At 38.3% G+C, this 18,608-nt stretch overlaps 1 protein-coding gene across 5 annotated transcripts in view; it reads left to right on the top strand.

Annotated features, from left to right (window-relative positions):
• The first annotated feature begins 763 nt into the window (after positions 1-763).
• Positions 764-18,608, top strand: part of LOC126427022 (zinc finger protein 99-like) — a 458,738-nt gene continuing 440,893 nt past the window's right edge. For 4 of the 5 annotated variants that reach the window (XM_050089188.1, XM_050089186.1, XM_050089189.1 and 1 more), the window contains exons 1-3: positions 776-838; positions 3,020-3,227; positions 5,242-5,330. In XM_050089188.1, coding sequence (XP_049945145.1) covers positions 3,194-3,227; positions 5,242-5,330 — 123 coding nt within the window. In that variant the 5' untranslated portion in view covers positions 776-838; positions 3,020-3,193. Of the gene's footprint in view, positions 839-3,019; positions 3,228-5,241; positions 5,331-18,608 lie in introns of all 5 variants that reach the window. The other variant, XM_050089187.1, reaches the window with a different exon arrangement.

Genomic DNA, 18,608 nt, shown 5'->3' with positions numbered 1-18,608 from the left:
CAGTCTCAGGACTGAAGATTACAACAACAACAACAACAATGAAAGGAGATGTGATCAGGAAACCAGTTAGATGGGTAAGACCGAATGTTGTGGTGCAGTGGTTAATATACTGGACTCGCAATTGGGAGAACTATGTTGTAAACCAGTATCTGACCATACAGTTTTAGATTTTCCGTGACTTGTCTAAATCGCTCCAAGCAAAAGTTGGAATGTTTCATTTGAAACGGCACGGCCGATTTCCTTCCCCATCCTTAACACAGTCCGAGCTTTGCACTGTCTCCAATGATCTTGGTGTCGATGGAACGTTAAATCTAATCTTCCTTCCCTCTTCGGATGGGAATGTCATAAAACAGCGTCCATTTGTTAAGCGATTTAAAGAAAACTTTGATGAAGAGTTTAGACTCATAACTCTAACAAGAAAACAAGGAAAATCAACAAAACCTCACTGTCAAACGGTTTGTACGTGCTCGTCCTGCCTGTAACAAAGGAAAATTACGACGATGTTATGTCCATGTGCAGATCAGTGCTTCCCACACGGTACAGTGAAGATTTAAAATTCCGAGAAATTTTCAAACGCATTTCTTGAATAACAGCTATTTTAAGTTATTTAGTTGTTATACTAAAATAACGATAAGGATTTACCAGAGGGATGGAATAGGTATTCTACATTAATTTAATTTTCGCATTTTATCTTTCCGGTTTTTCCAAACTCCTCACAGCCCACGGCATAGTGCTTTGTCTTGCTGCAAGATCTTTGGTTTAGCTGGTTTCTTTCAGTGTCAGTGAGTAGTCAGCTGCAAGCTCGTGGTTTAGCGGAAATTTGTGAGATATTCTCTAGGTAATTTTTAAGCGTTTATAAACTGCAAGCTAGAGTAAATGAAGAAAATTGTTTCGCAAGTAAATTAGCGCGGTACTTCATTTCTAACACAATAACAGTTGAGTTTTACGAGTGTAATAGTTCGCGAATATCTTGTGACGACGCTGTGGAAGCTATGTTTGAGGTTTCTGTCTTTTAAATTTTAATGGGTACATAAGGACGAGATTTTATTCCGTATTTGTGATCACATCACCTATAGTGTGCTTGGTGAAGGTGTACGAATGTTATAAATTTTCAGGTTATGTTCATAACAACTAAATACCCGAGTTATTAGAGCTTGTTGTTTTTAGCCTGTCCGGTAAAATCGCTACGTGTATCTTCGTAAAAGAAATGGCTTAGATTGTGACGTGTTGTCAGGATCAGTTTGTCCATGCAGTGATCTCCGTCATGTACTTCGTGACTGATGAGAAAAGGTGGACAGTGAAATTCAAACATTCGCTATTAGAGGTGGCAAAAAATAACGTGATAGAAATGACCGGTTACTGAGAAGTAACTGTTACTGCGATGACCGTTCCTGTGATACAGGCAGTTATTTCAATAACTGTCTAGTGTCAACAGTGCCTCTCGCCATCTGTTGACCGAAGATCGTAATACGCTCTCCCGTCAATTCATCGGAGATCTGGCTACGAACGGTGGAGAGGGGTAGACCATTTGGAAGGCGTTCTATAGGCTATGGGAATAACTGAGACACTGCGCGCTATCTGTTTATAAGAGCTGTGTACTTCGTTACTTTTAGCACAAACAGTTAAATTTAATATCCGAGCTGTGGCTGATAGGAGCTGCAGTACAGGCATTAACAAGTACGGTCGTTCCCTTGAGCCACCGCCTCATATGTCAATTTAGCTTGAACGGATAGTACAAAGAGAGTTACCGTAAGGAATACGAGCGACTATGGAAATAACTGTCAGAGATCGGTATTTTCCTCTGGCTGTTATCGTTATTGGCTCACAGTTCTCGTTCTCTTGCAGTTATCGGGCTACCATTACAGGTAACCTGGAAGTTGGTAACGGAATAACTGTCTGTGTGTTCCTGATACAGTGACTCCAGTCTTAGACCCCGGTGATATTTCAGAGACGATAGTTACTGGAGCGAAGAAATATTTACGTACTTCTTCGGAAATAGCCGCTGGCCATCGCAAATGACAAGAAACATGTTAGAAAGTATAACATAATACAGTTGAATATAATAATTATCTTCATCATTTGCCAGGAGATTGTCAAAATATGTAAATATATTACAGTAACTGCTAATATTTACAGAACTGATACGCTGTCAGAATAAAACACAGTTACGTACTTTTAATAAATTTATCATACACAGAATACCCGATCTTGACTGTTGCAACCAAGTGCTGGCAAACCTGAAATATAGCAGAATTTTTTGCTAAGCTGGTCTATCAGTCTCTTACGATATTCATCTGCAGACTAGGAGGGGTCAACGGAAGCGTCCGATTCCACCCGTCTGCGTCGACGTAAAGGTGTTGGGGTGTGTGAGTTGGTTTTTGTGTGTGTGGGGTGGGGGGGGGGGGGGAGTGCTAGCCGATCTAGTTTGAAGTGGCGGGATTTGCTGGTGGTAATTAATTTTTTTTCCTAGTTGCGATGTTTTGTGTATTTATGGAGTACTGAATGTGATTTAATTTATGTAGGGATGTTTGATTTGTGGATTTTTGGGATTGTGGTTTTATTTTTCGCGGTTGTAGGTGTTGCTTTTTTGGTATCAGTAGTTGTGGTGGTTCTATATAGGTAACCGGAAATGACCGATTCCAATTTTCATAGTTGTAGGTGTTGATGTTCCGGTATAGTCATGTGAGGTTGACCTGTGTAGGTCAAGGGAAATGTCAGATTCCAATTTTCGTACTTTTAGTTGTGGGTATTGGTGTTGTCACCTATGGTTGACCTATATTGTTCAAGGGAAGTGTCCGATTCCTGCAGATTTTTGTTGGTGTACCAGAATGCTGTATTTTTTTTCTTTTTGTTCTTCATTTTGTGTTTTGGGATCATGGTGTGTTTTTTTTTACTAGCTTGTCCTCACCCTAAAACCCCCAACTTCCCGCAGTTGTCCCGTTGGTTTGATTGTATTTTTGGTGGGAGATGTTATTGTATTATTTATATGTATCTTCGTGTTTGTTGCATGTGTATGTAGTAATGTCATAGACACACTTAAAATAGCCATTTCCGGCATATTGATGACGTCTCAGGTCAAAGTAGACGTGTGGAATCACACACTTCTGTATCAAAAAGTCTTTCAAACACACTGTAAACTGTGCTTTATCTGAAACAGAGTTTTTAATGCTCGCTGACAGTTTATTGAAAAAGCATGTTCCTGAATGTTGGACCACCTTTGGACCAAGGTAAGTAATTTTAGGTCTTTATGTAGATTGCTGTTCCTATTTCTAGTACTGATTATGTGTTGAGCTATTGGCTGGAAATACTTGTAACAAATTTCATTAAAGAATAATTATACTAGGAAGCAGTGGTTAGAACACAAAGTTCCTTGAACAGGTTCCTACATGATCATCTTGAATTTATACCACAAACAATTTTTATTACATGCTTTTAGACGCGAAAAACTTTTGCTACGTTTGATGAGTTACCACAGAATATGCTCCCTTATGAAATAATAGAGTGGAAAAATGTGGTATGCCCTTCCCAACTGAATTTATTATCGAGTTGTAGCCCAAGAAATGTAACACTGTCAACCTTTTCGATCTGCATGCCTTCATACGTTATAAACATGTTGTAGCTGGAGAAATCGAGCAGTTTCCTAATCTCACGTAAAACTTGGATTAGCGTACCCACACTTTCCCCAATAGGACTATCTTTTACATGACAGGAGTAAACGAATCTGTCACATTGCGTATATTTTTTGTTGTATTACAAGGCTGTACACTTATTCTATTAAGTGAGCAGCACAAGAAATTAAGCTTTGGATTTAACCTACAGTATTCAGTTTACATATTACTTCACACTTAAAAATGCACGTTGTTAACATTTTACTTAAACAGTGCTGTGGCGAAGGTCCGCATACTTTGTTGCAGCTGCGAAGATAATATTTCTAATAGCGACTGATAACCTACAAACATATAATATGAAACACTAATTATCGTTCTAACATCAACTAAAATGTACCCAGGGTTAATAAGCTAAGGTTATGACACGTTTCATACGACATTCCTGCCATTTCACACTACTCGCAGTTATACTGATAACTAAACTGAAGGATTCCAACTATGTCGTTATTTAACTGTAGCCCCTTGGAGTATTCGGTACTCGCTAGCGTAAAATAACTTGACAGTTATTAATAACAGTTAAAAATAATGGTTATGAAAGAATAACTGCAACTGTGATAACGGTTACTCCAGAATAACCGTTTGGCCCGCCTCTATTCGCTATGTTAGTACGGTTATGGTGACTTACTTAGCTGTAATAATTGTGAAGATAATTTGCTGTGATGTAGACATATAGTGGCTCCAGGTTTTAGAGATAACGTAAGCATGTTGTCAAGTGCCCACAGTTACATCATTTCATGCTTTGAGTATGTTCACATGGAAGGAAATGCTGTAATTCTGTTGCATTTTGCTAGTTTTCCCTGTGCTTTGGTTACTCGTGTCATTAGTATTCATCTAATCATGTGTAAATACCAGTTTGTTGTAGTGTGTAGGTTTTAATGGAGTTCTGTATAAGAATACTGTAATTTAGGAACTGGTGAAATAAGAGGTACAAATTAATTGTAGTTTGTCTAACATAAAGAGTTACATGTCATCAGAACTTAATAGATCATCATAGTTACAATTAGTAGGAAGTCGTTTTAATAAATCAGTTTTGTAAGAAAAAACTAACCACTGTTTAATCTTGATGTTAATCAAGAATGAGAACTTTCGCACTGCGGTGAGCAATCTGTATGTCCAGATTGTCATTATGTCCCTATCAGACTGAAATTAACACAATGAACAAAGTGTAGAATGAATTATTTGGTGTTATTCAGTAATTTTGCTGCAATGTCTTGACCGCTCTGATTGTTTGTAATGCTGAAGTTCGTGCATGCACAAAAAATACACATCTTCCATAATTGTCTCAATAGAAAAGTAGCCATGAGCCAGTGTTAAAGAAAGAGCAGTACCAACTATAAATACTTGGTTTCCAGTGAATGTTACTTTCAGTATTCTCACTCTTCATGACCTGAGAAATGTAAATGAATTTATATCACTGAACCTACTTTTCCTCATCCTTTCTGAATCTGTTTCCTGTGTAATCACCCATTTACTGCACCTATTAGACGAGTGAAAATACTGCCTTTGAGCTGTACTTCATGGTAACAACAGAAACTGAGTACCACTGTTCGTATATGATTGCTTTTTTTTTCAGATTGCAGAACTAAAGCAATGGACCAGGAGCCAGCTACGTGGATAAAAAAAGAGGAAACGGACGAAGTAAAAACAGAGTTACACTCCATGGTAAGTGGCTTACTTGTATTTCTTAACAGTGTTTCATCAATTTCTGTGTGCAGTATGGTGGGTGAGTACATAAAATTGAAGTCATGCTGCTGGAAACACGAGTAATTCTGTTTACTAAACAACTGATGAACTTTCACTCCTAAATATGACGTTTTGCACAGTGCATTGAACTAAGCCTGTTATTAAACCTCACATAGAAATCAGCAAGAGTTTTAATTTAATGTTAAGTAAACATGGAAAACTTTTTAAATGCACAATTCAATTATACTGATAACGTGGTTGCCATAAAGTGGGTATATTCTGCTCTGACACGCTTCTTTTAAATGACAGCCTTAATGTGCAACTTAAGAATAACAATGACCGTAGTTAATCTTAGCATTGCCATTAAATTTATAAATGGTATGGCACAGTTAATGCATTATTGCAGTGTATCGTGGTATGGAATAAGAAATGTAATTTATTGACAATGTTGAAGTGAAATTTGCATGTCACTAATCTGAGAAGTAAATTTTATAGTACTATTAACATTAGGTGTTGACCTTGAATATATGAACAAAGTGTAAGAAGAACGGTCAGCAGGGTCATTCCATGTCAAGTGGCCTAAGAGTCCCCACTAGACCATCTCCAATTTCCATGAAATTTTTTCAGGTTGTACATAGAGACCTTACATACAGCACTGCCAAATTACAGCTTTATAAGTAGTATGGTGGGGCCACTAGCCGTCATTTCATAAAGGCTCAATTCTTGACATTGTGACTATAGTAAATTCATCATAGTGTGCTATCAAAGTGGGTCATAAATCTTGTATCAAATTTTGACTGTACTTCATTGCATTGTATCTACTGAAAGCATTAACTTTCTGAAGCTGGTACTTTAGTTATCTGCAGCCTGTCAGCATGTCATAATGCTCTGCAAGTGGCATCCAGATTGCTCAAACAATAACTGACTTATCTGAGCTCACTTTGCCTGATCAGAAAGAGTTTTTAGTTTAGAGACAGACCAGTTTAACATGCTTCAACAATCAGTCTGAACCACATTGTTGTGTAGTGAAGTGTTCAGAAGTTGTGTGCCTTTTTAAATTATGTAAAGTGTGTTGTCATTACTGGATTAACATTGTTTTTCGGTTAGTAAAAATTATTTCAAGGTAGTGGGTTTACTATGTTATTTAATTTTTTCTGATGTATACTCAAGGAAGTTCCCATTACATATGCGGGTTGTATACGACCCGGGAGATCCGGGAAAAACCCGGGAATTTTTTAGAATTCCAGGAATTTGTCATTGTTTTTGTTTTCAGTTACATTTTTGTAATTTTGACTGGTAAGAATCGATACACTAACAAAGGATATTACTGTGTCCTGCTACTGCAGAGTAATACTGCAGCAATAATACATGAAGGAGAGAAAAACGAAAATAAAACTTAAACTGCAAAGGAAATGCGCCCTATGCAACAACAAAACGCAGTGCTCATACAAGCGTCTGCCAACAGCAAAATGTGTCAAAGGCTTTAGGAAGACTATGCAAGGCTTCGTAACAACAAATTGCCTCCAATGAGCATGACATCACAACTGTTTACATTAGATTCGTTTTAGCAGTTATGAGTGGGATCATGCGTATGCGCAGTTGAGTAGTAGCTTCTCCCGCTTCTGGCTACAGAAACGTGGCTGTTGGCTGTGTAAGCAGTCGCAGCTAGATGCTACGGGGAAATATTTTACTGGAGTGCCCAAGCTGCCAGATTCATGCGTGCGCAGCCGGCCCAGACCTGTGGGGGGGGGGGGGCAATTCATATTCTTCAGGGAGAAATCCTTGTTTCACAAAGCACCTAGCATCCAGCGCACGTTAGTCTATCGATTATTCATATTACTGAAAACGCATCCCTGTCAGTTTTTGAACATTTTTGAACACATACTAAGTTGATTTCTGAATGAATCGTAAGTTGATCTGTGAATGCATACATAGTGTACATGATTGCCGGGGAATCCTTGTCGCATGTAGAAACAAACTTTCCTACAGACAAAAGGGGCTATGCGAGCTGAGCGGAGTAAGGCTGAACGAATGAATGCCAACCGTTGTCTGATTGTGTGGTTGATTGGGTTTGCAAATGATGAGCTTTGCTATAATTACTAGTGAAATCCATAGATTCAAACTACCGGAGTGGAAATAAACAAATAACCAGTAAGAAATATTACATATAAAACTGACTCTGAGCACAATGGAACTTCATCTGAGGTCATCAGTCCCCTAGAACTTATAACTACTTAAACCTAACTAACCTAAGAACATCACACACGTCCATGCCCGAGGCAGGATTCGAACCTGCGGCCGCAGCAGTAGCGGGGTTCCAGACTAAAGCGCCTAGAACCGCTCAGCCACTGCGGACAGCGATTACATATTACCTTCTTGGTGTATCCAAGAAAATGAAATTTTGACAAAGTTTTTGGCCAGATCGCTATACTAGTAAGGGCCAGTTGTACAGTCCCCGGCTAGCAGCCGCTGTAAGTTCTGTTCTGGAAGTAGCATGGAAAACGTGTTGTATGAACACATAACAACGCCTAACCGGAGAATAAATGCGGGATAACTAAACCGGTGATTCGGCAGAGTTAGTGAAGTTAACCGGTGAATAAGCTTTGACATTGACAGGAATAGTTACAGAATTAGTGATAACAAGACTCTTTGTTAGAATGAGGAAGAAGAAACGGGGACATCACATAAATTATGGAACAAAATGATGATTCAAAGTTTGTATAAAAATTTTGTACTACTACTTTTCGATCTCATGCTTGAGAACTGGAGCGTATGAATGGAGTGTGAAACTATTTCCCAAAGTAAAGCTTTTTGCTTATAGTAGGCCTAATAGGCATTTGATATTGGTACTTTGTGAGTTGTATTCTGTCGTTAAAAAATGACTGTTTGTGCCAAAACAGTCTCACTTATTTGGTGTGTGTTAAAATTGTTGCAGTATTAGAAAGGCCTATTTTGTTTTATCTAGCAGAGTGTGACAAAATAGACGTAATCAGATCGAGAAACCACACCAGTCTTGGGTCCTATTTGTATTAACAGCTTTTCAGTATTAGACTACGACATTTCGATTTTTCCTGTAGCAAAACATTAGACGAACTTTGATGAGGTAACAGATTCTTTCACAGAAAGGAAAGCATGCCATGTAAAGCTGTAGCAAGATTAGAGAGAAAAAAATTCTAGGAGCTAAGGATCGAAGAAATGTGAATTCTCTTGCTTGTCTCATGTCTTTACTGGTTTTATGTATCCTATATTTAATTTTATGTCACACAAAGCAGCAAGTTGTCAGCTGCTAGGGAATAGAGTGCAACTTTTCTGAAGTTCATTTTTTTAAAAAAAAAGAAAAGAAAAAAAGAGGGACAGGATGTCAAATTGACCGACTGTAAGCATGAGACACGCCACAGGACATTTGAATTTCCACTGTCCTGAATATGGTTTTATGGCATCCATTGCAAAATATACATGTTTCAATTCCACAGAGCGAAATACAGTGACGTGCGATAGGAGAATGCTGTGTGAAGAAGTGTGGCACTGCACTTTGGCACATTGATGACCAAATAACATGTCTTACATTTCCTCAAACACATATGTTTTATATGTTAGACTCTTCAGAAAGATGCATGCTACAAAATGAATATATTTTTGAAAATTAGTTTTTTCTGATTTTTGACGTCCTATCTCAAACGCTTGAGGGAGTGGCGGAGTATTGGCCCAGTTCGAAAGTATCGTAAATTCGGGGCTGATGCACAGAGCAGTCTGAGTTATAGTGGGCATGTGGGTAGTCTCCACGTGATCCATGTATACATTTAGTGATTTTGCTGTTTCCTCTTCGTTTACTGCTTTCACATCAAATGAAAACAAAACAGATTGCTGTGGTGGGAGGCTATCGAGTGAATTAAAATACATACACATAATTACGGAAGGCTGAAATGTGTTGTTAGTTACAGATTTTATTTTATTTCCACCTTTCTGACTATCAAGCATTTATTGCCTTGCGGAACAATGAGGCTATTTTTGTCGATTTGCTAAAGAAATTTTCTTTTATTAATCTTTTCTGCTGAGGCAGACAATATATTTGAAATGAAGTGTTTAATTCCGCACACTGTTTGCTGCATCATTTCAAGTGCACATTTCCAACTTATAACACGTGTGGCATTATGTCATAATAAAGAACTAAACATGAGATAACATAGTACTGGTATTATAAGAAAATTTACATTCCAAAAACTACATTGAAAAGCTTAATATCAGGTCGTGGCCCACTTCACTGGGAATCTGGACATACGAATGTGCACTTTAAATGTGCACATTTTATTATTGGTCACAAAATTCCGATGCTCTTGGAGTATCCTCTGATGTCTTGTTTGTTTTATGACATAATGTAAGATGTTTTAATGTTTTACACTTACAAACATACGGGCTCCCTACGCCATCGTAGCTGCGCAAGTCCAGTGGCACCTGTCAACTGGTGCTCTCTGGCAACTTCACAAATGAGCCTATTTCTAATAGCTCGTGTGAAAATATTCTGAATGGTGGTTTGAAAAGTGTTAATTTCAAAATAAATATCCTTCTACGTAAGTTGAACTATGTGCGAGAATGTACAATGAATTTCTTAAATCACAGAGCATTTGAGTCTCATTTAAAAATCAACTCTTTGATGATTAGCCATTTAGATGAATTTCGAGCCCAGAAGACAAGACATTTATGTCGTTATTAAAAATTTTGCTGGCACATTTGTGTAATATATATTACATTGTAATTCACGCTTAAAAGACCAACATTATATGTGAAAGCTTGCTTCTCTTGCAGCGTCTTACTCTTATAGACCAATATCATATGTGAAAGCTTTGCTTTTTGTGTAGCAACACGATGTATATTAATTTAAACCATTAGCTTTTTCTGTTTATGCATTCACGCTTCTTAACAGTGATGTTGCTATTGGCTCACTACATCCTGTGTCCTCAGTTCTGAATACCCGCTGTCATCGGCTGGCGAGATCACATGACATGAGCTATGACTGGCTTACAAAAGTGCATTTCAATCTTGATTTCAATGCTTCGGAAAGTAAGATGCGGTGTTTGGTGGAATTTGAATTTATACTTTCGTAATATGAAAATATGCACTGTACATGTTGCTGCTCATCAAAGATCTTTCCAAAACGTGTTGTGTTCCCTGTGGTTCATTTTCTAAAGCACCAGGAAATTCTACGACCGTATGTAACCATTCAAAAGACTGATGTTATACAGTTCCGAGAGAAAATATATTGTCAGTTAATAGGGAAAAAAGTATGTTCGCACTCCCGGGAGGAAGTGTATTTTTAACCGGGAAATCCGGGAATTTTTTCCCATATCCGCGTATGCACCCTGCTATGATTGTTTAATATTTTTCAGTTGGAAATATACACCAATTCTACTTGATCTAATATTGAAACAAACGGCAATTGGAAGCATAAATTGAAGTGTAGTGTAATGGATATCAATGAGGTTTCACTACTGTGTGTCATTGGTCCTACATATAATTCTGTATGTCAGCTGAAAACATACACGCATCGAGGCTTCATTCCAATTAAAGAATTTTCAGTAGAGTAACAGGAATTCATGACTTTCTACAGAGATATTGTTGTAATCGTTTTGGTGCAAAGAACCATTCTGTTAAAAAGGGTTTACGGATTGTCAATGTGGAAACAGCAAAACAATTGCAAGCTGTGACTAAGAGCAATGTCAAACCTGGTCGGAAGATCTGTCCAACTTGCAGAAACAATTTTTAGCAAAGAAAGCAGAAAAATCACAGTGGACTTCAAACCAGTCAGAAGATGAAGCATATCCAGAAGTATCAATCAATTCAATTCTAACTGCTTTTTGGGTCTCGCCTCTAAAATATCAGAGAATATCCAAAAGGGATGTGAAAGGTTGCGCAAAATGAAAAATAAGCGAAGCTCAACAGGCAATTGCGAATAACATTGCTGCTGCTGGAGGATTACCCCCAAAAGATCTTCAAAAGTACAAGCAAGACATGTCCTGATTGTGAAGATTATAAGCAGCTGATTAAGGAATTGAAAGAGAAGTTGCAATTGTCAAGGCAGCCTGAAAAATTGCAGATACTGACACTAGTGCCACAAAGCTGGACTATAAGAGAGACAACGCAAGAAGGATGGTAAAAGCAGCTAGGAATTACAGGCAGAAAATAGTGTACTAACTCTGCCAAAGAACAAGTGTGGCAAGATGATTTCAGATGCCGTAAAAGAGAGAGTGGTAACATTTTTTTCAGAATGAAGAATTTAGTCGAATTTGTCCAGGTAAAAAGACTATGTATCAATTAGAATAGAAGGAAAGATAGTTTTGATGCAAAAATACCTTCTTCTGAATAATTTGGAAGAAATATTTGTTGCATATCAACTTCAGCATGGGCCTGAAATTAGATTTGGCAGATTTTGTAAATTGAGGCCAAAATCGTGCATTGCTGTGGGTGCTGCAGGAACCCACTCAGTTTCTGGCTGCACTTTACACCAAACTGTGAAACTGATGCTTGCAAGCACTCCAATTAAAGAAAATTATAAGAGTCTGACTGCTAAAACAGTGTGTGATTTGGAATCCAGACTGCATGCTTCTTCCCCGTGAAATTTGTCTTGGAAAGGAACTACTTGAACAGTTTTTAGAAAGTAGTTTTGAAGACAGTGATCCAGATGATACCATTGAGTTCAAACAGTGGGTGCACACTGATAGATACATTAGAAACAAAGCAGATGACCACTGAGGATTTTATTGAAGATCTGATTTCAAAAATTGACAAACTTTCCACTCATTATGTTGCAAAGCACCAGAGCAAGCACCTAAAATGCATAAAAGAAAACTGTAAGCCAACTGAAATGATCATATTAATGGACTTTGCTAAAAATTATTCCTTCATTGTCCAGGATGCAGTTCAAGGTTTTCACTGGAATAACAGCAAAGCAACTTTACACCCATTTGTTGTGTACTTCAGAAATAACTTGGACATCAGCAGCATCAGTTACTGTATAATAAGTGACAGCCTGAAACATAATGCAATTGCTGTAAATGCTTTTATAGTGAAATTAATAGAATATCTAAAGTGTCTCCTTGGAAAAATGACACACATTTACTACTTCAGTGATGGGTCAGCAGTGCAGTACAAAAACTTCAAAAAATTTCTGAATCTCTGTCACCATCAGAATGACTTTGGAATCTCAGCTGAATGGAACTTTCCTGCTACAAGGCATGGAAAATCTCCATTGATAGAATTGGAGGAACTGTAAAGTGCGTGGCAGCAAGAGCAAGCCTTCAAAGACCAACTGAGGACCAGATTTTGACACCAACTGACTTGTTTAAATACTGTGCAAAGAATATCAGAGGAAACCATTTAATTTTTGCTTCAAAAGAACAAATTGAAACATTAAAAACTGAGCATGAAGCAAGGTTAAAAAATGGCTGCACAGTATCAGGAACAAGAGACAATCGCCATTTTGTGCCATTAAATGAAAAGCAAGTTTGTATTAGAAGAGTATTTAATAATACAAACTTTTTTGTGGCAAATGTTGACCAAAGCGTTTCATTCAGAAATACTAAAGCCTTACAACTGGACCAATACATTGCCTGTATATATGATGGAAAATGGTGGATTGGTAATATGTCTGAAGTTTCAGAAGAAGAAAATGTTTGTTATTTTCATGCACCCCAATGGACCTGCACATTCATTCTATAGGCCAGCTAGGCAGGATGCTTGTTGGATTCCAAACCAACACATTATTTCTATCATTACAGCTCCATCAGCAACAAGAATGGGCTGACATAGCTTGTTAGAATCAACTGTAATTTCTATTAGTAACAAATTTCAGCAAATGAATTAATAAGAACTGAAATATTTGGCTTGGGAACCATAAAGAGTATGATTGGTACATGTATTTTTTTAATGTAATATAAATGTGAGTTTGATACAACAAGATTTATGGAAACTTTGATGGCACACTATGATGAATTTACCATAGTTTGACATTTTGTACTAAAACGAAGCTATTGTACCCAAAAATTTGAACAGGATCACAAAGTTTGAGCACAACAGGTCTCTTAGATCCTGAACAGTGGTAAAACAAAGTTGATCATTTATTCATTTCAGTCACAATGAAAAAAAAACGAGCCTTTACAAAAAGGTGGCTGGTGGCCCCATTATACTATTTATGAAGCTGTAATTTGGCAGTGCTTCATGTAAGGTGTATATGTACATGCTGCAAAAATTTCATAAAATTGGAGATGGTCAAGTGGGGAACTTGTCTAAATTTAGGCCACTTGACATGGAATGACCCAATAGTAAAGTTAGATTTCAGACAAATACCACATGAAAACATAAATTGTTACACGGCCCGTATCTGCAGAATGAATTTATATGTTGGCAGTGAAGTTTTCATGAAGCAATGGTATTACACATGAAATATTGACAGGTTTGTTCATAACCACTTTCTGTGTTTGCTGCACGTTGTCACACATTTTTTGTGAAACTACCAGAATGTTATAGATACTGGTGTAAGTAATCTTACATACACACGTCACTTGAAATCTGATGCAGTGCAGCTATTTGTAGGGTATTCAGCCATCAGCAGGAAAACAAATTCACTTGGTGCCACTAGTATTTTTATTCTGCCTACCAGAATTGAGGGTCCTGACACAATCACGCAAACTACTTGTGTACTGTCTGTGCTGAACAAGTCTGCTTCAACACCCATCTTGGGTGCAACTGCAGAAGTACTGTGATAGCATTAATGCATCATTTGCATTTGAATATATGAGAGTGCTTCATTATAGTTCGTACGAACTATGTGATCAGCTTGCAATTCATTTGTCGAGGAGTATCACAACAGTAATCGTAAACCATCACTGTGAGGAAACGATAGGAAAGTAAATATACTAAATTTTATTAAATACAGTAAAAGAGTGGTTAGACCCAACATAGTTAAAGTCTTGGCTTTCACCCCTGACACAATGATGGTTTGGCATACGAATGATATGTATGCACAACACACATCGTGTAAATGAGAAGCGATTTGAAGAGTCATTGACCTTGGACCTGAACCTGAGAACTATTCAAAGGCTACAAGGTTAAAATGTGTTTCTAGACCCCCTCCCCCCTAGAAATATTGATTGTGCTGAGAGACCGATCCATAGTGCAGCTCAAGGCCTAGCCTAGGTTGAAAGGTGGCAGTGTGGCTGTGAGCTGACAAAGCCTTGCTAGGTGAAAGCCAAGTAAAGGATGTGCTAACAAATTGACCAGTAGCACAGCCTAACCAAAAAATTCCAGTTGTGCCCAGAATGAACTTTTAACTACAAGAAGTCTTCTTTTACGTTGTGTGGTGTGTTAATGGGACTGAACTTCCCTATGACCTTAACAGATGCATGTAGTCATTACGTTTATTGAAAGCCACCTTCTTGGTCAAATTAATAAAGCTTAGTTTTTAAATGGTGTATATTTTGGGCATGAGCACATGCTGGAAAGTAATGGTACACAATTTTTATTTGAAAATTATTGAAGCATTTTAATTAAAACAAACTTTATTAACATTTTACATCTTTATTCTTAGTGTTTAAATATTTATTTCAAACAAAGTCACCATGGCAGTGAACACCTTTATCCCAATGAGACACCAGGTTGTTGGTGTCATAACTGTAGAATGTTTGACTTTGTTGGCAGACGCACAGCCTCATCTCTGCTCACACCAATTCACCACTATCAAAGTGAAGTTAAAAAAAATGGCTTTGAGCGCTATGTGACTTAACATCTGAGGTCATCAGTCCTCTAGAACTTAGAGCTACTTAAACCTAACTAACCTAAGGACATCACACACATCCATGCCCGAGGCAGGATTTTATCCTGCGACTATAGCGGCTGCGCAGTTCCAGACCGAAGTGCGTAGAACTGCTCGGCCACACCGGCCGGCAAAGTGAAGTTCTTGAAGGTTTTCTTTAGGTTTTGCAAATAGTTGAAAATTAACTGGGTCAAACTGGGACACTATGAAGTATGAAAAATAACAATGAATCAAAGGTTTCAGACTGTTGTAGATGCAAAAAAAAAGTTGTGTGTGGTCTATCGTTGTCATGCTGAAGGAGAGGGTACTCCACGTGTGGATGAACTATTTGAATTTGTGTTCTGTTTTCTGAGGGTTTTCTGACATGCTGACACAGTTAACTAACACACACACACATTACACACTGCAGTTCAGAACTCGTCAGCAGGAGGGTGCTGCATATTGTGTCAGCAAAGTCGTAACATCAACAGAGTAATATGCACGACAACTGATATGAAGAACAGAATCAAAGTTTAGGAGGCATTATTTTCTGGTACACTCTTGTAGTAATTTGATGCAATTGACAATTGCCTTGAATGTTGCAGAATGGTTCCCTTGGAATGGCCTAGCATCCATTTGGAAGTCATAATACTATATCCATAACATCAGCCAAAACATTATGATCACTGATCTGCTATCAATATAAACTTATCCAGGCAATAGCACCTCACCTTGTCTTCTAGTCTCACATGCACACGGTGCATGGAGTATGAGTGAGCATGCTGTCTGGGTGTAAAATAGGGAATGCACACAATCTGAGTTTGGCTGAGAGCAGATTTTGATGGCCTGAAGGCTTAGGATGAGCATTTTGGAAGCTGCACAGCTTGTTGGGCATTTGAGGAGTGCTGTGGCAGTTGTATTCAACACATGGCGAAACAGAGGTGAAACCATGTCCAGACATTATGGGGGTTGGGCAAGTACTGCTCATGACAGGTGGTACACATCACAGGCTAGGCAGACTGGTAAAACAAGACAGACAGTAAACTGTGGCATAACTAACATCAGGCATTAATGCTAGGCAGAGTACAAGTGTGTCCACATGCACAATGCTCCAAACACTGATGACCCATGAATGTGCCAGTGTTAATGTCATGACATTGACAACTAAAACTGAAATAGGCATGTAACTGTTGGTGTTGGATGTTGGCACATTGGGAGAGCACTGCATGGACTGATGAATCCTGATAAATCATCATGCCTTTGGGAGGATGCATTTCTTGTTGTGATCTTCAGTCCTGAGACTGGATTGATGCAGCTCTCCATCTACTCTATCCTGTTCAAGCTGCTTCTTCTCTGAGTAACTACTGCAACCCACATCCTCCTGAATATGTGTAATCATGCCTTGGTCTCCCTCTATAACTTCTTCCCTCCGCCCTTCCCTCCAGTACTAAATCAATGATCCCTTGTGACTCAGAATGTGTCCTACCAACTGATCCCTTCTTCTAGTCAAGTTGTGCCACAAATATCTCTTCTCCCCAATTCTATTCAGTATCTCCTCATTGGTTACGTGATACACCCATCGAATCTTCAGCATTCTTTTATAGCAACACGTTTCAAAAGCTTCTGTTCTCTTCTCGTCTAAACTACTTATCGTCTACATTTCACTTCCATAGATGGATACAGTCCATACCAGTACTTTCAGAAAAGACTTCCTGACACTTAAATGTGTACTTTATGTTAGCAAATTTCTCTTATTCAGAAATGCTTTCCTTGCCATTGCCAGTCTACATTTTATATCCTCTCTACTTCAACAATCAGTTATTTTGATACCCAAATAGCAAAACTCATCTACTACTTTAAATGTCTTATTTCCTAATTCCATCTTCATATCCTGATTTAATTAGACTACATTCCATTATCCTTGTTTTGCTTTTGTTGATGCTCATCTTATATCCCCCTTTGAAGCTACTGTCCATTCTGTTCAGGTCCTCTGCTGTCTCTGACAGAATTACGATGTTGTTGGCAAACCTCAGAGTTTTTATTTCTTCTCCCTGGATTTTAATGCATACTGAAAATTCTTCTTTTGTTTCATTTATTGCTTGCTCAACATACAGAGTGAAAAACACTGGGGATGGGTTAAAACCCTGTCTCACTCCATTCCCAACCACTGCTTCCCTTTCATGCTCCTCGACTTTCATAACTGCCATCTGGTTTCTGTTTCTCTCACTGTATTTGATGACTGCCACCTTCAGAATTTGAAAGAGTATTCCCGTCAACATTGTCGAAAGCTTTCTCTAAGTCTACAAATGCTGGAAATGTAGGTTTGCCTTTCCTTAATCTGTCTTCTGAGATAAGTCGTAGGGTCAGTATTGCCTCATGTATTGCAACATTTCTATGGAATCCAAACTAATCTTCCCTGATGTTGGCATCTACCAGCTTTTCCATTCATCTGTAAATAATTCATGTTAGTATTTTGCACCTGTGCCACAGATGTAACACCCAATCACTGACCATTTTCGAAGTCAATGAGTTCTGCAGAGCACCCAATTGTGCTCTCTCATGTTGTATAATGGCTGCTGAGGTCGCTGATATGGACTGCCTGGCAGTATGTGGCAGCACAATGCACCTAGTATGAAAAAGTATGTTTCTGGCAGTGTCCGGATACTTTTGAGCACATACTGAATGATGAAGTTATGCCCTGTCCAAAATTCTACCAGATGGCTTCCTTTTTCATTCCTTATCCACATTCCATATTCACCCACTAATTTTCCTTCTCTGTAGACCGTGAATTTACTTTCAGAACTTTTTCTTAAGAATTTGCTTTATTTACTAGCGATTCATCAAGAACATTAACACATTTAATCACATTATGTGAGCGTGGAAGTAGTTGCCAGGGACTAACTGATGAAATCAAAATGAAATTGCTTTTAACAAATGGGAATTTTATTCCTAAAAGCCTTTTTTATAAGAAACAGATTTAAAATTGAGCAGAAAGCACCCTCTAAATATCAAGTTACAATTTATTCAGAGGCAGAAAGAAACAAATTTTTGAGTGTATGAGCTTTCGGGCTGAGAACCTTGCCGCTCCCTTTTGACATGGCCGTAGTCATGACCACTAACAACCACCTCTGAACGACTACACAGGTGCAAATCTGCAACACACCAGATTACTTTAAAGTAAAAGTTTTAACAATTCACACAAGCACACAAAGTATGCACCCCATAGAATAGGTGGAAATTAAAAGATTAAGTTGCCACCGAAGGTGCAACTTGATTTTAATTTCTAAGAAAAGTCTGTTGGTGGAAGGGTGGCAACAGGTTGCTCTAACGCGCCCCTAGTCCACAAGGGAAAAACGGACCACCCAATTCATAAATAACCACCTGCCCGCAGGTGGGCAAACGGAGAAGAATAGTGGGATGACCCCAAAACAAAGGGGCTGGTGACCTCACCAAGAAAACAAATAGAATTTAAC

The sequence above is a fragment of the Schistocerca serialis genome, chromosome 11 (assembly GCF_023864345.2).
Source record: "Schistocerca serialis cubense isolate TAMUIC-IGC-003099 chromosome 11, iqSchSeri2.2, whole genome shotgun sequence".
Taxonomy (NCBI): Eukaryota; Metazoa; Arthropoda; class Insecta; order Orthoptera; family Acrididae; genus Schistocerca; species Schistocerca serialis.
The sequence above is the reverse complement of the archived record's forward strand: the minus strand, read 5'-3'. Positions and strand labels throughout refer to the sequence as shown.